Source organism: Mustela putorius, unplaced genomic scaffold, assembly GCF_011764305.1.
Source record: "Mustela putorius furo isolate JIRA1106 unplaced genomic scaffold, ASM1176430v1.1 tig00000460_pilon_pilon_pilon, whole genome shotgun sequence".
In the NCBI taxonomy this organism is placed as follows: domain Eukaryota; kingdom Metazoa; phylum Chordata; class Mammalia; order Carnivora; family Mustelidae; genus Mustela; species Mustela putorius.
This window is the reverse complement of record NW_025421389.1, coordinates 24,938,798-24,964,346: the sequence shown is the minus strand read 5'-3', so window position 1 is coordinate 24,964,346 and position 25,549 is coordinate 24,938,798. Positions and strand designations below refer to the sequence as shown.

General features: G+C 45.8%; 1 protein-coding gene across 9 annotated transcripts in view; it reads left to right on the top strand.

The window, feature by feature from the left end:
• Window positions 1-21,629, top strand: part of HTR3B (5-hydroxytryptamine receptor 3B) — a 47,717-nt gene extending 26,088 nt beyond the window's left edge. For 7 of the 9 annotated variants that reach the window (XM_013054866.2, XM_013054874.2, XM_013054864.2 and 4 more), the window contains 7 exons: window positions 7,585-7,629; window positions 7,957-8,066; window positions 8,498-8,667; window positions 9,206-9,363; window positions 17,722-17,932; window positions 18,048-18,230; window positions 19,407-19,901. In XM_013054866.2, the coding sequence (XP_012910320.1) occupies window positions 7,585-7,629; window positions 7,957-8,066; window positions 8,498-8,667; window positions 9,206-9,363; window positions 17,722-17,932; window positions 18,048-18,230; window positions 19,407-19,642 (1,113 nt within the window). In that variant the 3' untranslated portion in view covers window positions 19,643-19,901. Of the gene's footprint in view, window positions 1-7,584; window positions 7,630-7,956; window positions 8,067-8,175; window positions 8,390-8,497; window positions 8,668-9,205; window positions 9,364-17,721; window positions 17,933-18,047; window positions 18,231-19,406; window positions 19,902-20,089 lie in introns of those variants that run through there. The other 2 variants (XR_006606902.1, XM_013054876.2) reach the window with 2 other exon arrangements.
• Window positions 21,630-25,549: the final 3,920 nt, after the last annotated feature.

Sequence of the window (25,549 nt, the reverse complement as noted above, 5' to 3'; positions counted from 1 at the left end):
TCATTTCCAATGTGGGGAAATCATGAGTAAAGCTACTAGACACAGTTGCAAATATGTTTTCACTTCTTTTGGATAAATCCTTAGATGTAGGCTTGCTGAGTTGTATGATAAGCCTGTATTTAGCTTTATAAGGTACTTCCAAACTTTTTCCCATAGTGGTTGCCTCATTTTGCATTACCCCTGGGATGTAGGGGTTTCTTCCACGTCATTGCCAGCACTTGATATTGTCAATCTTTCTAAATTTTAACCATCCTGGTAGATTTGTGATGATACCTCCCTCTGGTTTTTAACTTTTGTTTCACCAAAGACTAATGACATTGAATATCTTTCTGTGTGTTAATTTACCAATTGCTATCTTTTTAGTAAAGTGCCCAAATCTTTCACCCATTTTCAAAACAGTGTTGTTCATTATCTTATTGAGTTGCAGGAGTTCTTTATATATTTTGGGTCTATTTCTGGACTCCATTTTGTCCAACTACTCAATGTTTCTCCCGACACCAGCCCACTGTCTCAGTTACTGCAGCATTACAGAAGTCTTGAAATTAGAGTATGCCTTCCAACCTTCTTCTGTTTCAAAATCATTTTGACTCTTGCAGGTCCTTTGCATTTCCATATAAACTTTAAAACCAATTTCTTTTTTTAAAAAGTGCTGGAATTTTTATTGGGATTACATTAAATCTATTGGTCAATTTGAGGACAGTCAACATTTTAATAATAGTTTTGTAATCCGTGAGCACATTTTACCTCTCCATTTATTTAGTTCTTTAATTTCTCCTAGTAATATTTTGTAGTTGTAAGTGTTTTATGCATATTTGGTTAAATGTATCCCTAAGTATTTCACAATTTTGGTATTATTATAATGGTATTTTATTTTATTTTTATAAATGGTATTTTTAAATGAATCTCTTTGTGGCTAGCATACAAAAATACAGATGATTTGGATGCATTTGGCCTTGGATCCTGTGACCTTACATCTCTTATTAGTTTTATAGGCCCTTTTGTGGATTCAGATTTTCTATGTAGAAAATCACATTGTCTGTGAATAAAGACAGTTCTGCCTCTTTATCTCTATTCTTTATACCTCTTTTTCCTTTTATTATCTGTTGCACTGGCTTGAACCTCCAATAAAATCTTAAAGAGAAGGATGTGCTATTCCATAAATATCAATTTGATAAATGTGTTTGGTAGTATTATTAAAACCTTCTCTAACTTTTTAAATTTTTGGCATTCTATTAATTTCATAGTGAGGGATGTTAAATCCCCAGCTGTAAGTGTGCTTTGTCTGGTTCTCCGATTGTGTTTGGTGAGTATACATTGAGAATTCCATGTCTTCTTGATGAATGGATCCTTTTGTCGTTATGAAATACCCCTCTTCATGTCTGGTAATATCCTTTTCTTGAAGTTTTTCTCATGCTTGCTTCTTGCACGATGGATGTTTTTGCCGTCCTTTTATTTTCGTCTCTCTGTATGACATTGTATTCAAGGTCCTTTCCTGGAGGCAGCATATAGTTGGGTCTTGCTTTTTTTTTTAACTTTTCTTTTGAAATAATTATAAATTAACAGGAAGTCGCAAATAAATTTACAGGGAGGTTCTGTGTACCCTTCACCCAGTGTCCCCGCATGTTAACATCTTGGGCCAATGCAGTGTAATTCCAGCTCTAAAACATTGACATTGGTTCAATCCACAGAACTTACTCAGATTTCTCTAGTTATACATATACTCGTGTGTGTGTGTGTGTGTGTGTGTGCGTGTGTGTGTATCTTTATCACATGTGTAGCTTTGTAACCACGGCTACCACACCTCAAGTTTACAGTCATCACCAGGGGATGCCTGGTTCCACACCCCTGTCCCTACCACCTAGCCCTAACCACTAGCAAATGATAAATCTCTCTCCATCTTTGTAATTGTGTTATTTTGAGAATGTTCTATAAATGCAAACATACAGCATGCAACCTTTGAGATAGGTTTTTTCATTCGATATAATTCCCTTCAGGTTTACCCATGTAGCACATATCTTGAGTTCCTTTGTTTCATTGCTGAGCAGTATTCTGGGGCATTGTTTTTTTTAACCTGTCCATCTGTGCATTTTAATTGAAGCATCTCCTCCATTTACCAATAACCATCTTGCTGTTTGTTTTCTAGTGGCCCCACCTGTTTCTGTCATTGTTGCTCTTCTCCTTTTTTCCCTTTCATCTTGCTTTAAGTAAATCAAACATTTTTAAAATATATTTTTTAAAGATTTTATTTATTTATTTGACAGACAGAGATCACAAGTAGGCAGAGAGGCCGGCAGAAAGAGAGAGGAGGAAGCAGGCTCCCCACTGAGCAGAGAGCCCAGTGCGGGACTCAATTCCAGGACCCTGGGATCATGACCTGAGCCAAAGGCAGAGGCTTTAACCCACTGAGCCACCCAAGCACCCCCATTTTTTAAATATTTGACTTCAGTTCTTCTCTTGGCTTTTTAGCATCCTTCTAGATTATTTTTTAGAGGTTGTTTTAGGGATTTCCATATCCATCATTCACTTAATACAGTGTACTTAGAATTAATGTTACTGTCATTTACATAAACTGTACAAATCTTACAACAGTAAGATTCCATTTCCCAGCTCCATTGTCCTTTGTACTACTTTTATCTTCAATTTTACATTTATATACATTATATTCCCCACAATACGTTATTATTTTAATGTATTTTGTTAAAATAACTTAACAATTCCTCTTTGTTTATATGGAGATATTTTTCTGTGTTAATATCTTAATGCTGTGCTGTCAATCATAGACTCCGATTTTTTGACTGAGATTTAGACATTGTAGTTGATTAAAAAATAATTTGAAAGTTAAAATATAATTGATATCACAGGGCTTAAATTTTTTTTTTTGTCTGATGCTAGTTATTTTTTTAAAGACTTATTTATTTAAGAGAAAGAGAGAAAGAGAGCGCGCATGTGCCCAAGCAGGGGAGGGGCAAAAGGAGAGGAAGAGAGAGAATCCTCAAGCAGGTTGAGTGGTGAGCACAGAGCCCAAGATCATGACTGAGCCGAAAATAAGAGCCAGCGGCTTAACTGACTGAGCCATCCAGGCGCCCCACAAATTATTTTAACATCACTTTCCTCCAGCTCACATAAATCCCTAATCATCATTTCTTTATGAAAAGGAACATTTAAGTGATAAGCACACACACACACAAAAAAATCAGTTTTCACAAAAGTACCAGTTCTAAGATCCTAGAAAATATTTAATGGAGTGCCAGGAAATATCCACCCCTACTTCAAAGGCCTAGTCTTACATAAAGCTCCCAGAAAGCATAGAGCTTACAGAAAACTCCCTTAAATTTCCTCTGTAATTGGATGTTGAACTAAAATTTTTGAGAGTTAATTTCCTGGGGCTATATCTTCACATACTTAGGGAATATTAGTCCCTACTAGTTGTCAGTGGGTTATTACGACTGCATTGTTTATCAGTCATTGTTCAATAGGAATAGCCTGATTTGAATAAAGACACAGGATATGAGTCACATCCTGCAAAACCCCAAGACACACAGATAATCAACTTTGAATAAGGGAATAAGACTACCTTTAGGTCTATCCTCATCCTCCCACTTTCTGCTTCGTATTGATTAAGATAAAGTAGAATTGCTCAGGCTTTCCTTTAGAGGGTTAGCTGGAGATAAATAGAGAAAAGGAGTCAAGTTTCTATGTTAATATTTTTCTCTTGGAACAACTATATCAAATTGAAATTTATCTGTTTCTCTCTATCCTGATAAAGCCAGATTCTTTCTGGTAGTTAAGGAGAACACCATTATTTTTTCAAAGATATGTTTTCTCCATTGGCGTGGAATATACTACGTTTTACTGGAATGCGTTAGACAGTAGTACTGTCTTATTGGATTTGGCAGACTTTCCTCCAGAAATCTGGAAAAATCTCAAATTCCATCACTCTAGTTTTATCCCTGTCTACTGCCTTAGCCTTATTTCCTCAATACTGCAATGAAACCAACCCCTTGTTGTCTCCTGTTTCCTCCACTGAATGTCTTTGTCTTCATTCTCCATCTGTAAAATATTATAATCCTTCAAATCTCAGCTCCCAAAAGAGATTTCCCTCAAATCTGCAAGCTGACAGCAATGTCTCCTTCCTTTAAATCTACAGAAGTCTATATATTTCTTAACACAGAGAGTTATTTGTTAAAATGTCACATACCCTAGTTTATTAATAAGCTGCCTGAGGGAAGGGCTTGCTTCATGTTCATGTTTCCCACAATATGCAGGTAGCGGATCTTACCTCAAAGACAGGGATAGATATCTGTCAAGCAATCAATTGATTAAGATAGTCTAATATGCTTTGCAAACATCTCTAGGACATTCAGCAGGGCTAAGCCTAAAGTTCATTGTGGAGTCAAGGCCCGTTTTGAGGGACTTAAGGAAATCATGCACAGAATCAGACAGGACACCCCGCGTGGGAATAGATAAGTTGTTGGGTGCATCCGCTGCTGGCAACTTTTGTCTGGAGTGAAGAGCTTTCAGCGCAGTTTCCATCACGGCATCTTGCTTCCGTTATAATGTTTTGCCTCCTGTTTTGTTTATATGAAAGACTACAGTCTTGTCTTAGAATTTCTGGGTATTATGAGTACCTTAGGGAAATCTGATTATAGAGATAGTCTACTCAACAGTGAAGAGTTTCAATTTGTTTCTATTGAGTTTTGTCAATTCCGAGTCTCAGCTACCTTTGTATTCCAGTCCATTGACTAGAGCCTCCTAGCCAGACGTTGAGGCATCTGTTTCTATAGTCTTTGGAACTGGGAAAGATAAATAAGAATGTGCGGGAATTATCTGTATATTTGCTAACCACCAATTTAGATCTAAATAGACTCCCTCTGTTAGGAAGACTAATGAATTCCAATTCTCTGAAATATCCTTTGCTTTTAACAAGCAAGATGGAAGGTATCTAAAGAAAAAAGAGAGAGAGAAAGAGATACACAGAGGGAAAAGCTGTGAATAATGCCACCAGAGAACCAATTATGTTCACCAGCTGGCATTGAGAAACTTGTTTCCTTTGACAAAAAAAAAAAAAAAAAAAAAAAAAAATCAGTTTTAGCCTCAGACTTCTTTTTGACATTGTGTTCTTTAGGGCTGAATAACAGATGCTCCCAGGCACCCCTTAATATATTAGAAAAAAATTCTTAACACTTGTTACATGTAACATGACAAAACAATGGGCAGGAAGAGAAAAATGAGCTAAGGCATCAATCTGGCAGTTAATAAGAATCAACTGAGTAAAATAATAGTCTCTTCAGCCATGACTGAGTCAGTGACACATTCATGACCTGGTGTGACAGACATTTAAAAATAAAAAATAACAACTGATCAGGACATTTCATTAAATTAAATTTCATTAAACTTTAATGAAATTTAATTTCCTTAAAAGTATATTTGCTGTGAAAGAATGGTTACAAGCTATATTTTCCAGTAAGACAAACTACATTTTGAACCCGGTCTCCGCCTCCCCCAGTTTGTGGGGAACCCTCATCAGTGGCAGCTAACCTAAAACTGAGCCCTTTGTGCTCTAACTGGGGAGACAGACCCCACATCTTCCAGTGTCAATAAATCAAAGTCCGGTTCAACAGCATGACAGTTCAGAGCAAGAAAATCAAATCTAACTAAATAATGCTGATTTTAAAAACATGATTTCAGAATATCTCCGCTGGTAAAACTTGGAAGGAAATGGTGTCTCCTCAAGGTTCATTCATGTTGTAGCATGTGTCAGAATTTCTTTCCCTCTTAAGGCCGCATAATGTTACTTTGTATGTATAGACCACATTTTGCTTATGTATTCATCTTTGATGGACACTTGGGTTGCTTCCACCCCTTAGCTATTGTGACTAATGGTGCTGTGAACATGGATGTGCAAATAACTGAGTCTCTGCTTTCAGTTCTTTTGGATTTATACCAAAGAATGGAATTGCTAGACCATATGGTAATTCTATTTTTAATTTTTTAGGAACTGCCACTATTTTCCATAGCAGCTGTACCATTTTATATTCCCACCAATAGTGCACAAGGATTCCAATTCTTTACATCTTCACCAACACTTATTTTCTGTTTTTGTTTGATTTTGTTTTGTTTTGTTTTAGTAGCCATCTTAATGAGAGTGAAGTGGTATTTCACTGTGGTTTTGATTTGCATTTCCCTAATGATCAGGGATTGTGTTAGCTGGCTTGGAGTGCTGTAACAAGTACCATAGACTCTATTTCTCACAGTTCTAGAGGCTGGGAAGTCCAAGACCAAAGTTCATAATTTGGTCCATAGCAGGGATATTGAGCATCTTTTCATGTGTGTATTAGCCATTTGCATATCTACTTTAAAGAAATATCCATTTTGAAGTAGGGTCATTGTTTTGTTTTAATTTGTAGAAATTCTTTATAGATTCCGGATATTAACTCCGGATCAGATATATGATCTGCACATATTATTTCCATTCTGTGGATTGTCCTTTTACTTCTTGAAGCTGTCCTTTACCTTTAAAGCATGGAAGTTTTTCATTTAGCTGAAGTCCCATTTACTTTTTCTTTGGTTTCAGTGATTATGGTGTCATCAACCGCCTAATTCAAAGTCACAAAGATCTACTTTGTTTTCTTCCTTTTTAGAAACGATTTATTTATTTGTTTGAGACAGAGAGAACGTGTGCACATGCAGTTGTGGGGAGGGAGAGAATCCCAAGCCGACTTCCCACTGAGGTTGGAGCCTGGCATGGGGCTCTGTCCCAGGACCCCAAGATTATGACCTAAACCGAAACCAAGAGTCAGCTGCCTAACAGACGCCAGGCACCTCTCCTATGTCTTCTTCTAAAGTTTTACAATTTTAGCTCTTACATTTAGGTTTATGGTCCATTTTGAGTTAGTGAGTTGATGTTTGTACATGGTGTGGGATATTCCTTTTAATTCCTCAGGACATAGCAGTTTTAGAATGTTCTTTGGTACAGTAGATATGAAAAAATTAGTAAGGAGCAGGTTTTTTGGTTTGTTATTTTTAGGGGTCTTTTAAAAAAATTATTCATTGCCAATATGGGGAAATCACATCTATATCATCAAAAATACACTTCATTTACATGAAGCTCATTCAGTCTGTTTGATAAGCAGAGAAATCCAAACAGAAGGTAACTTAACAGGAATGGCTGCCAAGAGCAGTTGAGATAACACTCATTGAAATATTATGAATAATATCTTAATTACAAATGAAAGCTTGGTCTCATCTTTTTAGCCCAGAATTGGCTAGGCTACATGTCATTTTTTAGTTTGATTAATGGCAGAGTAACTAATTAGGGTAGGAAAGGGATTAGCAAATCCTTCAAGATGTCAGATGTAGTCATGGTGCCATTTTGTCATAGATACTATAGTAAAGTTCACAGTGACAGGCATGTGTAAATAAATAGGAACCGAGAATACTCAGATTTGAAGAGTGAAGGCAATACTTTCAAACTCAACATATTGAGTTAGATTTGTTTTTTTCTCTGAATTATCATCGTGTTGAATTGGACTTTCATTTATTGACATTCTAAGATTTGGTACAGACTTTCTCTTTGCCTTGCAGGACGCACAGAACCAAAAATTGAAGACAAGTATATGGTACCACGAGGTAAATGACGTTTCCTTCTGTGCATGCTGGACCCTTGATCTTAACCTGTTGCAAAATATCATTATTCTAAGGAATAGATATCTTCTTTGTGTTTGCAACTTAGCTTCATAGATGTGCAGCAGACCCAATTTATTAGAATTTGTGTAAGATATATGGCCATGGTTTCTGGTTGGGGTACCATCTTTAGGAGCTGGGAGGAGCGTCCTCTCCCCTAACAGTGCCAACAAGCAGATCAGTTGGGTTATTCACCCAAATCCCTCTTCAGTTCTTTGGTGAGACTGACATTGCCCCTTTTTGATAAATTTCTTTTCTGGCCACTCCTTACAGGTTTGGGATGATGAGTTTTTATCCTGGAACCCCAGCATGTTTGATGAGATTAGAGAGATCTCTCTACCTCTGAGTGACATCTGGGCGCCTGACATCATCATCAAGGAGCTGTAAGTGTGCTGGGGTATATTTCCATGGGGTTTAACACTACTTGGACTGTTCAGGCCACTTGCTCTTACTTTTAGTTATTGCTTCTGTTTTTTGGTTTTCATCTTGAAGAGGATGACAGTTTTGGGAATATTCAAGTTGGAAGTACCATGATTTGATGTCATCTAAGATACAGATTGGATTACAAATGCTTGAGGTTACTCATGGATTATGTCTGTGCTTCAAGAGCACCAAGTGAATTAACTTTTGAGACTCTGATTACTGAGTCCATCTTTGCCAGGGTGAAGTATGTCATGGGAAATGTGATTCTTATTTGCACTTCTAGGTGAGTCCTGGGTATCGTGGTCACTGCCATCTTATAATCAGTTCTGCCTGTGGATTGAAATGGGGAAGACCCTTTCTGTAACAGCGAGGTCTCTTGTGTTTTACATAGTGTGGACTTCGAAGGATCACCCAACCTTCTGTATGTCTATGTGAACTCATCTGGGACCATTAAGAACTCTAAGCCTATCCAGGTGGTCTCTGCGTGCAGTTTAGAAACCTACGCGTTTCCGTTTGACATCCAGAACTGCAGCCTGACCTTCAGTAGCGCCCTGCACACAGGTAAACTGGGAGAGGCACAGTCTGCTAGTGGGAGACACACTGCCTGGGTTGGCACACACGGGTGACATTTGGTAGTGCCATCCGCGAGGTCATTGTGTTCTTGCACATCATTGACTCTTTGCAAATCTCAGTGTCTTCTTACCGTCCTTTGGCTTCTGTTGTCATCCCGACTAAATCCTGTGCTATGCCTAGCTCACCGCTGCTGTTGGTTTGGGAATACAATATTTGACCTCTGCTGCCTCTGAGAAGGTTATAGAAGTTCTAGGACCGGGGCCAGCATTCTACGGATAATGGAATACAAACTGTAAATTCACAGCTGGGTTTCGTTCCTGTTTTTCTTTTGTTTTGTCTTCCTGCTAAAAAGATTTTATTCCACATCGCTATCCCTAATTCAAAATGGTTATACTGAACCCTGTCTCGGTGAGACTGTACATGCAGGGGCAGGAATAAAGGGAAGAATTTGAATGGGGAGTTGGAAAAGTAGGTTGTTATCAAGGCCTGTCTCTGTGGGGGAGTCACTTGCTTCTGTTGTTGTCAGTGCACGACGTCAACCTGGCCTTCCTGAGGAGCAGAGGAGACATGAAGCATGACAAGAAGGAATTTTTGAACGACAGTGAGTGGGAGCTTCTCTCTGTGTCCTCATCGCACAACATCCTACAGAGCTATGCTGGAGAGGCTGCCCAGATTCAGTTTCACGTAAGTCCTCCTCCCTGTCCCGGCTGCCCATTTCTCGGCAGTCCTGGGCCTTCTGTGTTGGGCTGAGGAGTCTCTGCTCTGCTGCTTGTTCTCACTTGTGACCATCCGAGAACAGATGACTCTGGTGGCTCTGGACTTCCCCCGGCGTGGGCGTTTCCCAGACCAGAGATTCAGCCACAGGCCCTGGACTCCTGCTGCAGATATCCCTTACGTGGGTATAAAAAGGTTGATTTTCAGGCACCAGAACCACCATCATAGCAGGCATCCTCAAGCCTTTTGGTACATACTGACATCCTCATTCCTAACAGCCATGGAGAGGGAAGAAAAGAAACCCCACATACAATAACAACAAATTGGGAGAAGACTGTCTCTTCAGCATTACTGTCCTGTTTTTAACTGAGTCAATTATTAATTCCAGATACATATTTATAAAATTATCATTATTAGCTTGACTATCTCTAGCAGTTAGCTAACAAATCACCTGCAGGATCCTTGGAACCTATTGGCGGTTTCTGGACCGGAGAGGACAGCTGCTCTAAAATGACTCAGCGATTACCCAGACTTCTCAGACGCACCACCAGGGATGCACTTGGCTACACTATCATGAGGAGGTTTGGTTTGTAGGAGCTTGGGAGGTGGGTTTAGGACAGTGAAGCCTGCTGGTTTACACTCCAGAGGCAGCCATTCTCCCTTCCCTGATAAGTGGTTTGCAGCAAGTTCATGCAGCTGGTCGACCCATGATTCATATTCATTTCTGCTCTTCCACACCAAGTCAGATAGTGGTGGTGGTCGGGTGGGGAGGAGTCCTTTATGCCAGGTAATGTCTCTGATTGAAAAAGAGGGAACAGACAGGCCAGGATTATACCCAAGATGAATTCTCCTGAAAACAAATCTTTTGAATAAGAGGGAAAGTTCAGACTAGACTAGGTACTTTGGTTATGCTGGGTAATTATATGCTAAGAGAGGGTGAAATAAGCTATTCTCGAGGGCACAGATGCCCCTCCATTGTTAATAAATGTTCTGTGTAACTTTCTAGCAAAGCCCTGGTTAAATCAGGGCCTCCTAGAAGTAGCTGTGGTTTGAACCTGACTCCGTATGACTGACTAATCGCAACTCATGCCTTCCCAGTGGTGGGGTTTGGGTGTTTCCCTGTTCTGCTTGGTTTCTAGCAAAGCTAGTATTGTGGCTTGTTTGTCCACCTCTTTGTAAGTGAGAGAAAAGGAGGGGAAGAAGAGAAAGCTTTTTTAATTTCAATGAGTTTCTTGGCTAAGAGTAAACACCTCATTAATTTTAAAGATATCAGCCCACAAACATTATTAATGCAGCCCGAATAATGGAGAGCATTAAAGGGAAATGCGAGGGAGCAGCATGCGCAAGGTGGGGCACAGTCACCTAGCAAGCGCGCCGGAGAACGCTGCACACACCATTACCTACGCTGCACGAATGAGACAAACAAAGGCAAGAGACAGGGCAGGTAAACAGGAGTCATGCATACGCATGCGTGCATACCCACACCCACACACACACACTTTCCATAGAGCAGCCATTACTTATGGTTACACGTCATCCCTTACCCTGAATATTAGTTTGTTTTCTCAGTAGTGGCCAGAGGTTTTCTATTTGGTAGCTCCATTTTAAATGTGATGAACAGAGATGTGAAAGATCATTTAAAGAAAGGAGAAGCTTCCCTGCATCTCATGAGCAATGACCCCCGCCCCCAGCTCTGTTCGCCGCCATGCTGCATCTGCACTTACAGTGTGTACGTGGACGCAGGCTAGAGGTGGACCGCAATAGAACTTCCTGCTTGTGGAGCTTTGCCCTGGGTGGGGGCTGAAGTGGGCTATCTGGCAGGGCTGCCTTCTAGCCTGGCCCTCTAGAACAGAAGAGGGAGGCAACCCTGAGTAGAGTCACAGATCGTGTTTCCTAGGGCAGGGAGCCAGACTCAGCAGCAGTTCCACTGCTCTGAACAGACGTAAAGTGGGTTCAGTGACTATCCCAGTTCTCTATTTCCCTGACCTGTCTCAGCCTCTGTGCCCCCTCCCCCACCTGCTATGTGTACTGTGGCCAGACTTTTGTTCTCTTACTCTCAGTCCTCCTGCTCTGAAGTTAACAACTGACAAGTCCTGGTGTCTTTCAGTAGCCCTTGGGCAATGATGTGAAATTCAGAGCCCGGATTTGTGCCAACATTGGGTCTACTAGGGTCCTGACAGCAAAGGGCCATCTCCCTCTTAATCTAATCACATGCTGTAGCCCTGTCCAGGCTGCCCAGCAGGGGGTTGGAGACAAGTCCACGCAGGCGGGAAGGAAAATGATCTGTTCTAAACATGTTGTCGCTCTGGGCCTGATGTACTCTGCTGCCGTTGGTACTAAATCACATGCTCAGGATGCCTTGTTGGTTCCAGCTAACGGGCAGTCCTATCTGCTGACTCCAGGGCATGGACTGACTCCAGGACACGGGCACTGCTAACACTTTGGAGTCAGGCTGCGTTCCATAGAGGGCCCAGAACACAGGCCCTTCTGCCTCCGGGGGATGTCTGTGTTCGCCTGGCTCCCGGTCCAGCAGCCTTAGGAGGGGATCTTACCTCCAATATGTTATTGGAGGTGCTGGTTCCCAAAAGCAGCAGGGGAAGCATTTGATTTCCGTATGGCAGCTTTTTGTTTTTTGGGTTTTTTAAGGATGAGGGTAGAAGTGGGAGGAGGGAGGAATAAAATGTGAGAATTCATTTTGGATGGAAGAGGGTGGACAGCTGTGGGAACTCCTGGGAGCCCAACACTCAGATATCCTCACAATGAGCAAAAAGTCCATGTGGGAAGGAGGCGGGAGCCGTTTGGGGGCTCCTGGAAAAATGCAGAGGGGCATTTGAGAAAGAAAGTTCCCTCCTCTATCCTCTTTCTCTAATGTAGTCTTTCTTTCTAGATTGGGGTAGAGTGATTCTGTTGAGATGTCTATTGAATGCCGTTAATAAACCTGATAGAAGATCTTTTTGAATTCACCAGATCATGAGAGAGAGCAAGGGAGAGAACGAAGAAAGAGAATTTAGAGTCCTAGAAGTCTTTCCAGGGTCACTCAAGGGCCCCTGGAATCATGAGCTTTCTGCTCATCCCCCCCGACCCGTGGTCCAGATCCAGGAAACTCTCACTCCTATGCAAGGACCTCACTTACATGGCAGCAACTTTCCCATTCTTTCCGAATTGGGAATGTTGGGAGGGGCGTAGGAGAGGAGGAAGATGGGCTTCTGTATGAAGCGTGAGTCTGGGCGTCAAAAATTCCAACTATGTCATAAAGACGGTCATGCAAACTTGAGTACTGGTAGGTCTGCCATCAAGGAGGCAATTAAAGGCTAACCTTGGGGCCTATTCCATCTCCAAGGAGCTCTCCACACACACATTCTGAATTAGATTGATCTCTTTCATTAACATCAATAGGCTCCAAATACCTTTGTGTACTTATTATTACCTGGCTTTAATGGATAATGAAATTGTGGCATAATATTGCTAACACCTGAAGGGTGTCTAATGGAGAACACGGACTGAAACTAAAGTGCTTTTTCTTCCCTTTCTGTGGAATTTAAAGGCACCAGCTCCTTTAGTCCATTAGAAGTGATGGGCTCTAGGTAGAGCCAGTCCCACGGAGAGCGGTGCCTCACTGAGCAGGTGACTTTCCTTCTTCCCCAGCATCAGCAGTCAGGTACTGGCTCCAGCATGACCTGCAGAGAGGCAGCCCTCAGAGGACCAACCTCACCCGGAGAGCCCCTGTTTGTGCAAGCCCCACACTCCCACCTAATTGGAACTAAAAGTAGCGTTACTCATAGACTCAACTCTAGAACTCAGCGAACATTTTTTGAGCTCTTATCACGTGCCAGTGTCAGTGGCCCCACTGGGACCACAAGCATGAGTAAAACGGGGCTCCTGGTATCCATCATGGGCCTCAAATGTGGCCCAGGGAGACTTGAAATAATAACCACAAAACTGAGCATTATTTGACACCACGCACCATTGAAGAGTTTGAACATGTGATCCTCGCATGTCTATGCGATTGGCGCTCAATCATGTTGAGCGTACATTTGGAGTACAAATCATGCAGACGGGTGATTTGGGGACACAGAGAAGTGAACTCCCCCAGTTCTGAGTAACTTTCCCAAAGGGACAGGGTGACTGTGGAGCCTGAACAGTCTGACTCTGGAGACCACAGGCTAATCCTATATGTAGCTGCCACTGCCACACAACTCAACATATATGTTCTAGGGCATTTTTGGCGTTCGTCACTGTGTGTTATGGGGCAAGTCACCTGTATTTGTTTCCTAAGGCTTCTATAACAAAGGACCACAAATCGGTGGCTTAAAACAACAGGAATACATTTATTCTCTCACAGTTCTGGAGGCTAGGAATTGGTGTGTCAGCATAATTAGTTCCTCCTGGGAACTCTGAGGGAGAATCGGTTCCATGCCTCTCCCCCAGCTTTTGGCAGCTGCCAGCAGTCCTTAGCTTGTAGATGTGTCACTCTGACCGCTGCCGCTGTCCTCACATGGCATTCTCCTTTATGGATCCCCTCTCTTCTCATAAGGACACCAGTTATCCTGGGATAAGGGTCCACCCTACTGAACTAAGACCTCTTCGGAACCACTTTGTATCTGCGGTGATCCCATTTCCAAATAAGGTCATTCTTAGCTCCCAGGAAGGACATTCATTCTTGGGCCATTATAATCCACTGCCCTCTGGCCCTCTGGCTCCCGAAAACTCAGGTCCCTCACATGTGCAACATGCACTGGGATACCAACATCCTTAGATGTCCTAACCTATTTCAGCACCAACTCTGAGACCAAAATATAATCGAAATATAAACTCAGAAGGTCCCACATCTCATCATCTAAGTCAGGTACAGACTCTGGGTATGGTCCATTCTGGCGCAGACTTCCTTTCCATCTGCAGACTCCAAAACATCCAACCACCAGAGCCCAGTGGCTGATTCCACAGGATGGAGAGGGGAGAAACCTATCCTATTTACTGTTCTAATTCCGATATTTTAAAAAGTGCCTGACGTTCTGTTCGTGCTCATTGTTCCTTGAACAAGAGAATAAAGGGATTTGAGGATCAAATGAGACATGAAAACAAACCATTTCTGAAAACTATGTGATAAAATTTAAAATTTCTTTAGGCTACACTGGGTTTGTAGAAGAAATTAGTCTAGTCCATAAGTAATATTGCTCCTAAATCAGTCTAAATAAAAAGGAAGGCCCTTTGCTCTTGAAGAAAGTCAATAGAGAGGGTCTATATGATTGTATAATCCAAACACAAGCAGGGGAGACATCTGCTCTGTGTGACAGCAGAGTTAGTTGTCCACCCTTGTGGCTACAAGTTTCCCTTCTACTTTCAGCTACAAAACATCCTCCAGGGACAAAATAGTCCCCTGACAGGGTGGGCTACATGGTTGGCGGGGCCAGGTACAAAGTGAAAACGTGGGGTGCCCTATTCAAAATTACTGGTTTCAGAATGGCACCCCAGCAGAGCATGAAACCAAGCACCGATCCCTTCTAAGTGCTGGCCCCAGTGTAACTTCCCAAGTGGTACGCCTATGACGCCAAGCCTGCCTCCGAGCCTCTTGGCCGTTGCCACACCTCTCCCCTGGCAGCTTGGGGGTCATGGAATCTGATAAAACTGGGGTTCCACCTTTGGTTCGGGCCCAGGTTTACATTCACTCTCTGCAGCAGCCTCTGGTTAGAGAGGAACCAGGTAAACACATGCTAGTTACACAGAAGCATTATTTGGAGTAAAACAGCCAATCTCAATCATAGCCAAAAGTAAGGTGCTTTTTAATTTTTTTTTAATTTTTAAAAGAGGATTTGTTTGTTTATTTTGTGGAAGAAAGACAAAGGAGGGGAAGAGAGAAAGGAGGAGAGAGAATCCCCAGCAGACCCCATACCCAGCACAGAGCCCGACATGGGGCCCAATCCCATGACACTGAGAACAAGGCTTGAGCTGACACCAAGAGTTAGACACTCAACCAACTACACCATCCAGGCTCCCCAGGAAAGTACTTTTTTAAAAAAGGAAAATCAAGACATACAGCCCGGGCTTAAACTAGCACACATGGGCACTTAGAATTGAGGGGTCCTGGAGCTTGAATCCCTTGCCTCTAAGTCTGGGCTGTTTCTGTTTACCCTCCCCCCTCCCTTGCCCACTTGGACTTCATTTAGGATGCTGTTCTTACACTTCTCATCCTTTTCTGTGAAATCTCTAGGGGAGACTTCCCACTTCTCCCCCCTAGAGACAGCAGGCTTGATCGCCCCACACCAGCCCACATAGCCCAGGCCGGGCCCATCACACAACACCCGCGTGGGCTCCAACCAGTCAGCTCCCTTCCTCCCGCCCCAGCTGACCTCAGCCATCTCTGTCACAGCATGACAAAGACGACCCCGAGAGGCCCAGGGTGACGACAGTTCATTTGGTGGTGGTTTTCTTGCTGACTGTGCTTTGGTAGAAATGTGTTTTAACCAAATTATTACAAAGCGTGAGTGTTGCTCTCCTTTAGATATTTGCAGCCAGTTGGGCTTAATGTGAAAGACAATAGCCCAACTACAGTCCCCCAGGTGGCTCCGGCCTGCCAGGCTCCACTGAGTTGGGAAATGCTCCCAGACCCATGGGCTGGGGCCGCCGCTGTCTTCTGCAAGGCAGTAGATGTCAGGTCTCGCCCAGCCCAGCTTTTCTCTACCACCTTCTCCTCCATCCCTGGCCTCTGCCTGAGCTCCCTCAGAATATGGAGACGAGGGAGAAGAGCCCTGAACTCAACTCCGATGTCTGCTCAGGCCAAGAGCTGTAGCCAAGAGCTGTGGCGGAGGAGAACACTGGAGCTTGGATTCAGATGTGGGGCACTGCCCAGCTTTGCCACTTACTCCACTTACTTCAGGAGCTGAGTTTTATTTTTAAGAATCTAGACTGGGGGGTGTGCTACTACCTGCCAACAAGCTCACAGTGAGAATTCAACAAACCACATGATATGCATAAAAGCATCGCACATATTATCTGACACACAGAAAGCATTCAGCTGTTTGGTGGATCAGAGAAATAGAAGATTTCAGACATTATTTTCCCCCCAGATCCAACAGGAAAGGGCTCAGAACATTCATTTGTTCAGTAAACATGAATAAGGTAGGTATTGTTTCTGGCCCCATGAGGAATTTTTCATTGTTGTTGTTTTGCCCTCAAAGTGTCCTGGGGAAGCAGTCCTGTCATTTCCTGATGAAAATAGTGTGTGTTCATCAAAGACACTTCCTATCACCATCCCGGAGAAGTGAGGTGTACCAAAATGGCCAAAACAGAGCAACATTTTGGGTCTCCAGTTCCCAGCTACAGAACCCAATTAGCAGGTCTGTACGCCCAGCCATCCTGCCGGGCACCTGCAGCCCTGCCCCCACTTACATCCGCGGCACCCCTTCTCTTCCTGCCCTGTGCCCCTGGACATGAACCTTGGCCTCACTGACCAACGGGAAGAGGGATGGAATGGGAGGAGGTTGGAGAGAGGGAGAGAGTGAGCGGGGTTTGTATCCCTTCATTTTTTTCTCCCTGTGGAATCACCACCAGGGCTGGCTGTGCCCCAGAGAGGGAGGAAGGGGCCATAGCTCCTTTGTGGTGGCCGCCTCCACCCAGCTTTCTCTCCTCAGATTCTAGTCACATTCCCAGCCCTAGACCCGTTCAGGACTTGGGAGACACAGCTCACCCAGTCCTCCCAGATATCTGGGGCACTGCCCTCTGCCTGCCCATCCCTCGTCAGCAGTCTTTTTGCCAAGCCTTCCTCAGATTCCCCAGGAGTACCATTTGGTCCTGCCCAGACTCTGACAGACACACAGGTGCGGAGACGCTCGCATTCCACAGAGGGGGGCAGGCCAGGCCAAAAGCAGTACAATATGTTGTATGAGTGGCGTAAGAAGGAAGATTTTGGTTTAAGACCTGGATTTAAAACAGTTTCTCACTCGCCAGCTGTGTGAGTTTGAACAAGCAGTTTGATCTCTGTGAACCTCAGTTTCTTTGACTGTAGAATGGAGATAATAATAACCAGCCCTTCAAATGGGCATGAGGATTGAACAGGACAGGAAACAGAAGACACTGGGGGTGGTGCCTGGCATACAGCAAGCAGCAAATAAATAGCCACATCTTCTTATAATTAGTGACTAGTGATTAGTTCTGCATAAAAGCTTAAAGGGTTTTTTTTCTGTTTTCTAAACCACAAAATAATCTTTTTCTAAACTACATAACTTTTTCACATTATGCAAACATGTTGGGACATCAGGGAATGTTCTTGACTCTGGGTTCTAGTCCCTTAGCACAGATCCTCTTTTCACTGGATGCCTTGTCCCCGGTCAGGTAGTGATTCGCAGGCGCCCACTGGTCTATGTTGTGAGCCTGCTGATTCCCAGCATCTTCCTAATGCTCGTGGATCTGGGGAGCTTCTACCTACCACCCACGTGTCGTGCCAGGATTGTGTTCAAGACCAGCGTGCTGGTGGGCTACACCGTCTTCAGGGTCAACATGTCTGACGAGATGCCCAGGAACGCACTGAGCACCCCTCTGATTGGTAAGCAGCCCTGGGGGCACCAGACACCCATCTTCCGTGACTCCCATCACAGATCAGGGGAGGGAGGGGTCCCAGACACTGTGGCTGCTTACAGCTCTCTGGTTCCTTCCCTCAGGGGTCTTCTTCGCGGTCTGCATGGCCTTCCTGGTTATCAGCTTATTTAAGTCCATCCTGTTGGTCAGATTCCTCCATGACGAGTGGAGCACTGGGCAGGAACGTCCCCTCTTGTGCCTTCAAGGGGTCACTGATGCTGATGGGCCTAGGACAGATCCCAGAGCCCAGCTTGCTGGGGCAACAGGTTTGTGAGAAGCCTTGGGGTCCCTACCCTGTCCTGCTTGATCACTCTCCACACCGGTTCCCATTGGTGGAGCACCAGGCCATGTGTCCTGCTGTGTGAAAAATCTGGAACACTGGCTTCTTAGCCTCTGTGCCGCACTTGATATGACCTCTCCGGAGACCTCACTGACTTTCCAGAAAGCCTCGCTTTAGCTTAGAGGTCAGGCCCTCAGTTGACTTTGCTTGTTTTTGTTTGTATTTTCCACTTTTAACCAGTCAGCTGGAGCGACTCAGCGACTGACTCTGGAGTAATCAAGTACCAGTGTGTGTGCACACGGGCTTGTATGTGTTTGGGTCCCCATTGTTTCATGTGAACAGGTGTGTGAATTATCCCAGGACTCGCTTTGGCAGCACATGTAGTAACACTGGCACAGTGCAGAGGTTAATGTGGCCTCTGCTCAGGGATGAGAGGCAGACTTGTGAAGCATTCTGTATTTTTACTGTTTACTTGGAAGCTGCTAAAGAGAGTGTATCCTGAAAGTTCTCATCACAAGGAAAAACGTGTGGCTGTGTGGTGGTGGTGGTTAACCAGACTTATTCTGGTGATCATTGTGTGTGTGTGTGTGTGTGTGTGTAATGCTGTACACATGAAACATACTATAATATGTAAATAATAACACAATTAAAAATAATCATCCTAGGGGCGTGTGGGTGGCTCAGTTGGTTGGGCAACTACCTTTGGCTCAGGTCATGATCCTGGAGTCCCAGGATCGAGTCCCACATCGGGCTTCCTGCTTGACGGGAAGTCTGCTTCTCCCGCAGACCTTTCTCCACTCATGCTCATTCTCTCTCTCTCAGATAAATAAATAAAATCTTTAAAAAATAAAAAATAAATTAAATAAATAAATAAAATCATCCCAGCCCCTAAAGCTCCACTGGAGTCAGTCGGGCTGGCCCCCGGCTCAGAGGATCGGGGGAGATATAGCCTGGACAGGCTTCCTGCACCACCCAGCTCTGCCACCATCTGCAGAGCTTCTTCGAGCAAAGCCCTGCCCCCGGCCCCACCAGCCCAACCCAATCCACCACCCTGTTGCCCCTATAAACCTTCCTTGTAGGATGAGGCCGTCAGCTGCGGTGGGAAGCCCAGGGGGCATCGGGAGTCCCCAGCTCACCCGGGATGTTTTCCTCTCTCGCGCAGAGCCCCCCTTCTGTCAAGAACACCAGGTCCAGCCAGGGACCATGAAGGAGGTCTGGTTCCAGCTGAGGTCCATCAGCACCTACTTCCAAACCTGGGAGCAGGCGGAGCAGCAGGAGGTTACATGGCTGGCACTCCTGCAGCGTTTTGACCGACTGCTCTTTCAAGCCTACGTCGTCGTGCTGGGACTCTACGCCGTCACCCTGTGCTCCCTGTGGGCACTGTGGGCCAGCTCGTGAACGTGATTTCCTTGGGGGTAGAGATGGGGGCACATGGGTTAACAAGCTCCTCACTTCTTATTGCCTCTTGTCCTTCAGTGCAGGAGCTCACAGCTGAGGGGACACTGCATGACCCAGGATTAGGCATTCTGGAAGAAAGTGCCTAGACATCTCAAGGTCTACAGTGAAAAGGAAGCCTGCCTTCTTATTCTGGTTCGCTCCCCCAGAGTGACCACCATTAGCAATCTCGTTCAGAACATGCTTAGGTATATTACATACATTCATGTTTTGAGAGTTGTTTTTTCTTTAAGCAAAAGACCACTTCATCCCCCAGTTCTTTCTTGGTCATTCAGTCAACCATAAAAATGTTTACTGACTGTCGGTTAAGTCCTAGGTGTTATGTCAGGCACACCAGAGAGCACAAAATCCATCAGTCACAGATCATTCTTCACTTGACTTGATTCCCAGGGTCAACCTTGCACAAAGCAGAATGCAAGATTCGCACCATATCCGTGTCCTGAAGCCCTTGTTCCCACTGTCTCCCATGAGCACCTCTCCGCCTGCACCCCATCACCTGCTGGAGGGAAGCCGGTACCAACCTCACAGACCAAATCAACACAACATGTGTAAGGCATGGCACTGGGGGATAGGCTTCCTGCATGGCCCTTGGGTTCAAGGACATTATAATCCACTGTCCTAGTATTTGTCAGCTAGGGCTGCCGTAACAAAACACCACAGGCTCCCACACTTAAACAGAAATGTCTCTTCTCCCCACTGGGATCAAGGTGTCAGCAGAGTTGATTTCTTCTGAGGCCTCTGTCCTTGGCCCACAGCTGGCTGCCTTATCCCCGTGTCCTCAGGTGGCTTTCCCTCTGCAGTGTCCGAATCTGTGTCCGCATTCCTCTTATGAGGACACCGACTGTGTTGGATTAAGGCCCACATGAACAGCCTCATTTAACCTGAACCACCTCTTTAAAGGCCCTACTCCAGATGCACATTCTGAGGCACTGGGGGGTTAGGATTTCAATGTGAATTTGGGGGCAGGTAACACAATTCAGCCCATGCTACCCACATGGCTGTGGTCACTTGGCCAGTCCAAAATCTGCAGGTAGGCTGGGGCCCAGGGAATAGTTGCAGTTTGAGTCCAAAGCAGAGGCATCGTGTCTGCTGGCCAAATTCCCGCTTATTCCAGGAAGCCAGTGTTTTTCTCTTGAGGCTTTCAACTGATTGGATGAGGCCCACCCACATTCTGGAGGGGAATCTTCTTTACCAAAGTCTACTGATTTAAATGCTAATCTCATGTTTAAAAAAATACCTTCACAGAAGCATCTAGAAGAATGTTTGATCAAATATCTGGCCTACCCAAGTCCACACACAAAACTAGCCCTCACGGTCCCTGTGGCCCCATAGCTTTCCATCTATGCCAACAGTTGCTTGTTAAGACAGAAGAGCTCTGGTCACAAGGCACTCGCGTAACTCATCAGCTTCTGGCTCTTACTCTCCAGTAGCCAAATCTGTACTGACCGGCTTACCTTACAGCAGTTCCCGGGGCCCCCTCACCTGAAGGTTAGAGTTCAATTCTTCCACAAGTTTTCCTTCCTCTTATTTTGACTTTCTTCCTTTTACATTGCTTTTTTTTTTTTTTTTTTTAATGGAGGCTTTGTCTGGCCAAGCTCACCTGCTTGCCATTCCGTCCAAGCCTCCACAGCTAACTGACATATAGTCTTTTGTGTCACCAAATCTGTGTGCCCCTCTAAGGACCCTGCTCAAAACGGCCTTCCTGCACCCTCTCCACCTGATCATCCTGTGACTCTGTCTCCTTCTCGATCTTCAGTTTTACCTTATCCTTTAGCCTTGCCCCTTTGGATGTTTTATGGCTTCCTGTGCATGAGTGTGTATGTTTGTGTGTGGGGTATGTATGTAGGTGTGTGTGTTGTGGGTGTGTGTTTGTAGTGGGTATGTATGTGTTGGGTGCATGTGTACCTGTGTGTACACGTGTAGGGTAGGTATGTAGGGGTGTGTGTATGTAGGTGTGGGGGTACATGTATACGTGTGTATATGTGTATACATGTGTGTATGTAGGCATGTGTATGTAGATGTATGTGTGATGTGGGGTGCATGTGTACACGTGTGTGTTGTAGGTGTGGGGGTGCATTGTACATGTGTACGTGTGTATACATGTGTGTACGTAAGTGTGTGTGTTGTGGGGCATGTATGTGTGTAGGCGCATCACTTGTCACACAGACCACATACTCCTAGAGGAGTCCCCTGTTGGCTGCTTGTCATCTCTCTGCCATGTCTGCACAGGTCCGCACAGAGCTCTGCTCCTGGCGACCCTGCAGTGACGACAGCAGAGCGGCTCATCCCAGCTCACTGCTGCTGTTGGACACGTCTCTAGTGTGTTCTCCCAGGCCTGAGGCGAGAGTCTACCCAAGGTCAGACTCCCAGGGCTCCAGCCCCGCTCTGCCCGCCTTCAGGGCAGCCATCGGGAGCTTGCTGGGTGGGCCTCAGGAGGCAGAGCGAGATCAGCCCCCCTAATGCTAGGAGCAGAGGACACAAAAGTCCAAAGCTGTTTTCTAGGAACTTTTTGCAACACTAAAATTGCCTTTTAAAAAACCTGCCCCCCCATCCCCCTAAAGAAAAAGAATTTAAATTCAAACAGCCTTTACCTGCATCCTCCCTCTCTCATTACCTCCCAGTTAGTGCTCAACGCCAATTGTCCATGAAATTCCGCTGCTGCTGTTAATGAAATGAGGAGTGTAAGAAGTTTGTGAACAGGAAGTGTCCATGCAAACCTCCACCTGTTTCTCTACTCACTTCCTCCTTTCTACCCCCGGCCGCCTCTGTCTCCCGCCGCTCAGTTAGCCTCTCCAATGACCCCCTAGATCTCTTTGCACGTCCTCCGTTATAGGGAAAAGGCCTGCTGTGAACTCCCCGCTATAGAACCTCCTTCCTGTCCAGCTGTACTTGGAGAAGGCACCTGGCTGGGGTCTTGGCAGCATCACTATCTAGCCAGGGGACCTTGAGCTTCAACTACCCTGTCTGGCGTTAGGGTAGCTCATACTTACTCCACCAAATCGCACAACGCTGAGTGTCAGAATGAAGCCGTGTATTTAACAGTACTCTGAAAAGTAGATAATACATCACAAAATAAAAATAGGACCTGCCTGCTGTTAACAGATGGATTCCAGCCTGAAGTCTTTGGTGTGTCGTCCTTCTCCCACTGCCTTTCTCAGAATCCAGTTATCGGCTCTGGTTCAACCCACAAGTGCCCTTATTCTGGGACGCACAGGCCAAGGACTGAAACCATCCTGTGCCTTCCTGTAGGAGACTCGGGTGGGGGGAGCTGCCCAGGGCCTTCCTATTCCACTCTCCATGTAGCTCCCTTCCGCTGCCTCCCTAGAGGACATCCCCAGGTTCTTTGTGAGTGCCTCTACGAGGCAGCCCTTCAGGGGTGAAGCCTGGCCGCTAAGCTGGGCCCCAGCATGAACCACCTTTGTCTGAGCACCAAGGGCCCCTGATCTCAACACGGCAGCCGGGGATTCATGTGAAGCTCTGGGGTCAGCTCTGCATCCCGAAGCAGCACCGCCAGTAACCAACGGCCCTAGAGCAGAGTCCCTGTGCGGTGGGAGGCGGGGAGGGCGCCGGCACCCCTTCTGTGCACAAGTCCTCCACATGTTTATCCGTTTCACGATTTGTTTCACAGAGGAAGGAAACTGAGGAACAGAGCAAAAATGGGATTCTCCCAGCTGTGAATGCTCTGACCATCTGCTGTTTCCCAGAGTCTAAGGTAGTTTTGGAACTCACCAAGAAAATCACAGCTCCAATTCTGGGGACTTCACTGATGTCTAAAATAAAGACTTAGTGAAGCACAGCCCGAGGCTAGACAGGCAGCCCTCCGTTTTATATGTCATTCCATCTCAGAATAACTTGCAGGCACTCTGCCGTGGTCTCTTGTAGCCTGGGGGGGGGGGGTGTCTCGTGCATGGCCTCATGCACATCCAGGTGGTGGAGGGTCTCACTCCCTCAAGACCTCCCCCTCTCCCTCCCTGCTTGTCCTAGAGGGGAGAAGCTGTTGTGGTTAAGGAAGCTGAACCTCTCACCCTTCCATCTCAAGGACCCAGCCAGCTTCTGGGGTCCAGCTTTGAGCCTGGACAGGTCAGACCAGGAAGCAAACCAGAGCAGTCACAATTCCAACCCTGGCGCCAGGCAGCATGAAACAGCCCGTGGCTCTCGGTGGGGGGCGGGGGGGAGGATTCACTTCTCATGGATGGAAATACACATAGGTGAGATTAGGGGCGCCCGGGAGGCTCAGTTTGTTGGGCGACTGCCTTCGGCTCGGGTCATGATCCCGGAGTCCCGGGATCAAGTCCCACATCGGGCTCCCGGCTCCATGGGGAGTCTGCTTGTCCTTCTGACCTTCTCCCCTCTCATGCTCACTCTTTCTCTCACTCTCTCTCTCAAATAAATAAATAAAAATCTTTAAAAAAAAAAAAAGGTGAGATTAGCAAAAGGTGGTGCACCTGATATTTTTGTCTCATGGTTCGGCTCTGAGGCTTCTAGTAAACTTCAGATCTTATGTTTAAGGTAGGGAATTTGTCCATCAACTCCTGGCTGTAGGATGATCACCCCCAGGCAGAGACCCCCCCCCCACCACCCCAGTCCCCTGTTCCCTCCAGGACGGCTCTCCCCCTCTCCCTGCAACCCCATCTGTGCCCTGGGGCTCATCCCAGGCGTCTCTCTGTCCTGTTCCCTGGCTCACACTCCCATCTCAGCAGCCCAAACCTTTCAGTCCTGAGTTATTTACCTGCTGAGACAGTAAGAGCTTCATAATTAGCTGAGCAACAGCATGGAGGCTTTGATGAGCAGCCAGGCCCCCCATCACACTCCGGTGTCCGTAATTGAAATGACCCACGCCACTGATTAGATTAGGGGGCTGGAGCAGCCCAGTGTGCGTCCCCAGCCCCCTCCCCTGTCCTGTCGGGGGGGTGATGTAGTTAAGTTTGTGCTTCATTTGGCAGAGGCCATAAAGCAGGCATTGCAGCGAGGATTTCTGCAGGGGTGGAAGGCACTCCTGGGCAGTGCCGGGCTCTGTGGCAGGGAACAGAGTCCGGATCCATTGGATGGAGTGGGGCATGCTTGCTTGCCCCTTGCCTTGCCCCCTCTACCTTTCCCCCAGCCTAGTGCCAGCCTCTGAAGACCTGGACCTAGCAGGATTATCAGCCCTACTCAGTGGCCCTAGGGACCAGGGCTGCATGTGGATGGCCAGACCCTGAGCAGACCTTACCCCCGGCCACCCTGATCATCCTCTTTGGAGAGCCCTGGGCCAAGAGCAAGAGGGTCGAGGTGCTGTTGGCATTTCTTTTTCTCCCCATCTCCCTGGCTAATCTCAGCTTCTCAGCTCTTTCCTGTACAAACCTTCCCAACCCCTGTCTCCTAGCTTTGCTGCTTCCGCCCCCAGGTGGTGGACACCACGGGCTTTGGAGTCCGAAGTATTCATTTGTTGCCCTAGAGCACAGTTACTCAGAGCCCACATGGTTTGCTCTCCATGCAAACCTGACGGAGTGCCGTCTTGAGACAGGTCTGGGGGCCCTAAGTGGGCTCTGTGGGAAAGAGGGCTGTGATCAGTTGGTGATGTCTGCTCCGGGAGAGAGAGGGGTAAGAGGGAAAACGGTGTTTTCGAGGCTTTCGTCACGTGTCAAACACCATGCAGAGTGCTTAGGTGACACAATGTTGTAGAACCCCAAGAACGCCAGCCCTGGGAGAGCAGGGAGGTTATTGTGTTCCCCGCTGGGCTTCCAGTGCCTACGACAGTGCCTGACACACAGCAAACAATCCGTGTGGCCGTATGTTTTGGGTGAACCACACCAGGTTCGAATTCCACTCACCACTTATTAGCTATGTGATTAGGGCAGGTCATGTGACCTC